The 6218-nt window shown below is 43.7% G+C and overlaps 1 protein-coding gene across 1 annotated transcript; it reads right to left on the bottom strand.

Moving 5' to 3' along the window:
- Positions 1-2042: 2042 nt before the first annotated feature.
- LOC120681989 (protein NUCLEAR FUSION DEFECTIVE 4-like) lies at positions 2043-6218 on the bottom strand. The gene is made up of 3 exons (XM_039963696.1): positions 5329-6218; positions 3213-4144; positions 2043-2850 (listed from the first exon to the last, which is right to left on the bottom strand). The coding sequence occupies exons 1-3, from the start codon at positions 5662-5664 to the stop codon at positions 2340-2342; spliced, it is 1779 nt and encodes a 592-aa protein (XP_039819630.1). The 5' UTR covers positions 5665-6218; the 3' UTR covers positions 2043-2339.

The following is a 6218-nucleotide window of genomic DNA, read 5'->3' as shown; positions in this document are numbered from 1 at the left end:
GTCCTGTAAAAAGGGAAATAAATTATTCCAGCTCTGGATTTCGTTTGCTCCAAAAGTTTCAAACTTTGCCCCTATTCTGCGCCCCAAATTAAATCGGGTAACAGTGCCGGCCCAAACACAGGGTTCAGCCCTAATCAGGGGCTTTCTTGGGATTTCAACTTTTTTTTTCTGTTTCCTGGGAAGAGCTCTATCTTTCACAAAAGTATTAGGGAAACCAATATGGTTGCTGAATTTAATTTGGGGATTAGGGGTCTAATTACTGTTTTCAGCTGCAGATTGCAGACCACCCCAGGAGTACTCCACTATGGGAAATGGCTCTGTTGTCCTTCATGCGGGACCCACATGGCTCGCACATACAAAGGCACTCATGAGGTAATTCTTGCGTACAGGTATGTGATATACTAGTCGTATACATGTGTACGTGACCCATTATTAGGGGCTATTTGTGTAAAATCACATCAGTGGGGGTAACCTGGTCCTGGTGTTAGAGCAACCAGATGCCAGGGACATTTCAGGGATTTCCTATGCAATAATGCTTAGGGTTAAAATCACAACCACCAGCCACAAAAAGGTTCTTCTAACCCTAGTTTTTTTCTCCTCCACCGGAGATACCTTGTGTACATATGCCTGTGTGTGAGAACCCTTTTCCACCGGTGTGGGACCCACTCCCTTGTTACTAGTCTTTAAGCATTCCCTCTCTACATCATCACTCACCAGCACTTTATGTTTTTTTTTCCTGTACTGGTATCAGAGAAATGAAAATGCAATAATAAAGAGACAGCACTAGCACAAAATATCTAGGACTAGTACTAACACCGCTGGCACTTTCTTGTGTCAGTGTAATAACAATTCACAAACGGAGTGACCCTGCACTGTTCATATGTGATACTATGGATTATTTGAGCCTGCAAAGTAAAGAACATGAGGGTTTGCCACAGGAACTTGCAATGAACTGCAGTCTTTGAGAGTTCCAGAAGGCAGCAGATGATCTGGAGAAACATAAGGGTTAGCTTGAAGATCTTCAGCTACCTAGAGACTGTAACAGAACGTTAATTACGATCACAGTTCAGAAGTAGCTGAGCACAGTACAACCTGGAACGAAACAGCTGGTGAGGGCTGTAATCATGTGCTGTTGCTATAACAAACATGCATGCAGCAGCAAGATGCTGATATTGTTGCCCCTGGTGAAGTGTGCATGAAGAGTTCGGAGCTGGAAAGGTTGCTGATGAGAGCAGCACACCCAAAGGCCAAAACAAGCGCTCAAGAGAAATGTAGGAGTTGATTCAGAGATGTGAGTGACCTAATGTGAGACTGTAGTCTGTAGAGAAATAGAGCTGAGCAAATAGGTTCCCCTCATCCAGTCCAAGAATTCAGTTGTTTGGCATTTAGTACCAGCTTGGATTCTAGGCAGCAAATGGAGAGCAGGTGAACAACTCATTAATCCTTTAGCTGAATAGGAAGATATATCACTGCTCAGGTATCCTCACACAAGTATTGCTTGGGAACATATGTTACGAATATTAGAAACCAAAATAAGATAGGAATCATCACTTTTGCAGTCAGAGTAAATGGCCAAGTAGTAGGTGTTTCTCAGGTTGCTGTAGCATTTCCGCAAAGATGGCGATGTTCAGCAGCGCCAAGTAACGGCTATATGCGGGAACATTTTATGCATAGGATTGCAAATGCACTGGAACTGAGCCCATTGTGTGATCGAGCTTTAGACTGGAACCAAGATCAGAGTGACCACATACCTAGTAAATTTGAAGCTCCAACCAACAAAATCCGACAAGAGCAAAGGTGCGCCCGTCGGTCCAGAGTCCAAACTGATAGATAGTCATTGACACAATAAGATCAGAGTCCTGATTCTTGTCCTTTCAGTCTGTTGTCAAGAACAAGAGCATGCAGGGAAAGGGATGTAGGAAGAAACAATTACTAATAACGAGTTGATGCATTGCAAGAGGGAAAACTACAAAATAACTAAAAAAACTTTCCGCTTTTGCAGAATCAAGGAAGGTTGAATCATGCACATAAGGAAACGTTCCTACTGAAAAACCATCCGCAGATCAATATACAGATTTTCATCTGAGCAAAAAGTATTTATTACAGGACTACAAGTATCAGAATTCATGGTCCAAGCATCAACCACATCCTTGTTATCTGATGCGTAGGACATGTAAATTCCCACTAGGAAACATCACTTCACGGATTACAACCTCTGAAATGATTTGGGAATATATAGGCAAACTTTAATGTTGTGTACATATGACCACATATATGCAAAAAGATATGGTACATGGATCAATGATAGGAGGGTTCAACATCTCCTTTCCATTGAAGTTTCATGTACGGACAGAACGATAGAGGTGAGCATAAACTCGTTTGGTTCTCTGAACAATAATGAGGCTCAAACCAGCTCCCACAACACAGAATGCTGACATAATCAGTGAGCTGACAAAGAAGCAAACAGAACCCTCGCACTTCAGTGGTCCATCTGCAAGCAAACCCATGTTGTGAAGCAATCTTGGAGATTGCAATGCTGTCATATGATGTTGCTGTGCTTGTTTCTCAGCTTCAGAGTCATACAGGTTACTAGCAATAAGCCCCGAGAAAACAAGTGACCCTGCAGGGTTTGCTACTGTGAGAAAATTGTACATTGCACCGAAGTGTTTTACGCCAAAAAGTTCAGAAACAGCAGCTGGCACAATAGCCCAATGAGCTCCGTAGCCAAGTCCAACCAGGAAGGTCCCAATGTACATAGTTCCAGGCCAAGCCATTGCGAAGAGGAAATGCCCAGCAGCCATCAGGATCTGAGCGATTGCCAGTGCTACGTGCCTTGGGTAAGTGTGCTCCCTGATTTTACAAACATCAATCAAGATATTAAGACTAATCACACTTTTGAAACTTGATAAGAGCAAAGGGACTCAAGCTTTATCAAACCAATATAATAGTTATATGGTGAACTATATAACCAAAACTAGTAGAGAAATTGCAATTTATCTAAAACTGCTACTGTGAAGCAAACCTATCTGTTATTAACATACATGCATCCAGAATTCCAGATAACTGAATGGAAGTAAAATATCAACCTAGAGTTAATAAAATTAAAAAATCTTTTCAATTGTAGTGAAAAAATTCCAATGCCAGACAATAATAGCAGACACAGTTTCCCATGACAAATAGTGAACATAGGGTAGATGACTCCGTGTTGATACCTGACAATAATCTCAGAGAAGTAGCCTCCTCCAACACGACCAAGGAAATTCCATATGCTTATCAATGACACGAAAATATGTGCATCTTCAAACCCTACAGACTGGCTCATCTGACCCAGATTATCTATCACTGTCAGCCCTGATCCTGATCCAAGCAGGAGCGAGAACCAAATAAGCCAAAAATCAGCCTTCACTAATGCTTGCATCAGGGTAAAGTTTTCCCCTCGGTGTGGTCGCCTGCGGATTCTAACCCCACCCCTTGCTGCAGCTTGCACTAACTTGGTCTGCAACTCTGCAATCCTCTTTCTTCTTTCAGATGGAGGCAAAGAATCAATGTCCTTAGGTTTCTCCTCTTCCACCTCACTTAAAATGACCTCTGGTTGATCCTCTTTCTCTTGTGAAGTGCTTGTCTCTCCTTTTGATGGTTCAGAAAGGAGAGCCTCTTCAGTTGGATGTTGCGTTTTTGATGATAGTGTCAAGGTCACAGGGATTGCGATTGGTAAAATAAGAAGTATGAATAGAATCAAAGTAAGAAAATTAACCATATTGTCGCTCAGTTCCATGAAATCTTGGACTAGCATGACGCCAACAAGATATGAGGCAAGGAGCAAGCAGATAGTGTAGATGAACAAGAAGCTGTTCTTGTCGGATGGACGCACCTGGCGGTGACCTCCAACAGGCCTAATAATAAGCATCAGGCCAATGGCAACCAATGATGGACCGACTGCAACCATGAAGACAAGTGTGGCATGGTCTGGTGTGTGCATTACTGCATACAGTTGTGTTAAGATCGCACTGCTAAGACCCGCAAATCCTTTCATAATGCCCACTATTGGACCTCTGCTCTTTGGGAAGTTCTGAATGCATGTAACAAGTGCAGTTGTGTTGAAGTATGTCTCTCCATTGGTTCCAACAAAGATGAGAACACACATCTGAATAAAAAAAAGTGGAATTTTACACATTAGCTGCAGCAAATAAAACCAACATACAAGTCAAAGTTTCATAATATTGTTAACAGAAAGTAGAAGATTTTCCATGTCCTCCACATATTCTTCAGATATCAATGGCAATGGTATTTGTGTGTCTTCTATCAAAAAGTGTATGTTTTCTGTCAATTTCAATTCGAGAAGCACTATTTTCCGTAAGCATGACCCCATGCAATACAAAAGTAGGTAGATTTGTACATCTAAGATGCAGACAGAAGATGGAAACAGTTATGCTACTTGGATAAACACAAACAGTAACACACCAAGCTACATTTAGGAAGTAAATCACTAAAACTTGCTATTTTGACAACAAGCAGGCGACAAAAAATAGTATATCATCTGCTAAATAGTTACGTACAAACAGGTGGTTCTGAATCATGGAAAACTCCATGTCACTATTCTTCATGATGAATTACAACTTGAATTGAGAAAAAGGGAGTAATCAGTTGCTGCCAACCTAGATAATTTAGAATTCATTAGGATGTGGTTAGTGGTCACCCAACGGAAGGAAAAACAAGATACACACGATGCACATGGCACAGTATATGACAGAGACAGCGTACATATGAACACAAAAAACGAATATGCCATCAATTTTGTCCAGCCTACATATGAGACACTCAAGTGCTGGTGTAAAAAATTCATAAGCAAACCATGCTTAGAAAAGTCATCGTAACACTTGATCTGATCTATGGTCATCGTAACACTTGATCTGATCTATGGTCTGGCCTCCACGCAACATTCATCCGCTGATCCAATCCATCTATAGTTTTATTTTAATTTAATGGTAAGTTCACATCTTAGGCCCACTTTCTTTGCGATTCCAAAAACAAATGAACAGCCCACAATAAAAATAGAATGCCTACTTCTTATTTAACTGAGAGGAAAAGGGTCCAGTTTTGTCGCTGCAGAACAGAACAATTTGGTAGCCAGAAAATTGATAACTTGTGCTGATGTGCTGTAATTTAGTAACTACTCTCCTGTTCTAAAAAAAAACTTGAATCGAAATAGCTCTACGGTTCATAATATGAACAACGTATGAATCGAACAAGAACCTCCCATGTCATCAACAAGCAAGCCAAGAAGAATTCACCACGTTAGTTTGATTGAAAAAAAGAAAAGGAACTCACTATCCAGAGGGGCAGCGCCGGCGCCTGCCTGGTGACGATGAGCCAGAGCCAGCCGTACCCGAGGAAGTTCTGCGCCGCGCCGATGAGCAGCATCGCCCACGACGGCAGCACGGCGGAGAGCGAGCCGGCGAAGAAGCCGACGGAGTCGCCGAGGTCCTTGGCGACGCCGAGCGCGGCCACCTGGCGCTGGTTGTACCCGAGGGCCGCCTTGACCACCGGCGAGATGGCGCCGAAGAGGTAGCCGATGCCGGCCATGGACTGCAGCCACATTGCGGCGACGAACACCAGCCACCGGTTCGTGGAGAAGGCGCGCAGCCTGTCCCCGAACTTCCCCATCGGGCCGGCCAAGGAATCACCAGCAAAGATCGGATTTTGAGGGCCGGAATTGGGACCAGGCCTCTATCCTAGAGCTCGAGAGCACCAGGGAGATTGGTGAACTAATGGAAACGGATGGGATTCGACGCCAAGATCAGGATGAGGCTTTCCACTGCTGCAGGCGGAGCTAAATGCTGGCCCGGCAGAGGCTTATGAGCCAGCAATGCTGACTCTGGACTGCTTTAGCGCAAAAGGGAAGATTAATCCGCTGGAATAGAGAGGGCTCTGATTGTCAGGTGTAAACAATCGGGACAGAGATGATGGGGATTGGAAAGGACAGAGCTTTACAGGCCTGAACGCGAGAAACCGGCTGCTGAAATTGAGGAGGCACTAATGACCCCTAAACGAAATGTAATGAAGAACGTTGCTGGATATCCCTGGGATGATCGCTTCCACGAAGACGCAGTCGGATAACGACGCAATAGGAGGTGGAGGGGTTGGGGACAGGACAACCCCTCCTACTGAACAAGCAGGGATCGATCAATGATGACCAAGGAGCAGGGGGTGCCGGTCTC

Source organism: Panicum virgatum, chromosome 7N (genome assembly GCF_016808335.1).
Source record: "Panicum virgatum strain AP13 chromosome 7N, P.virgatum_v5, whole genome shotgun sequence".
Lineage (NCBI taxonomy): Eukaryota > Viridiplantae > Streptophyta > Magnoliopsida > Poales > Poaceae > Panicum > Panicum virgatum.
The sequence above is the reverse complement of the archived record's forward strand: the minus strand, read 5'-3'. Positions and strand labels throughout refer to the sequence as shown.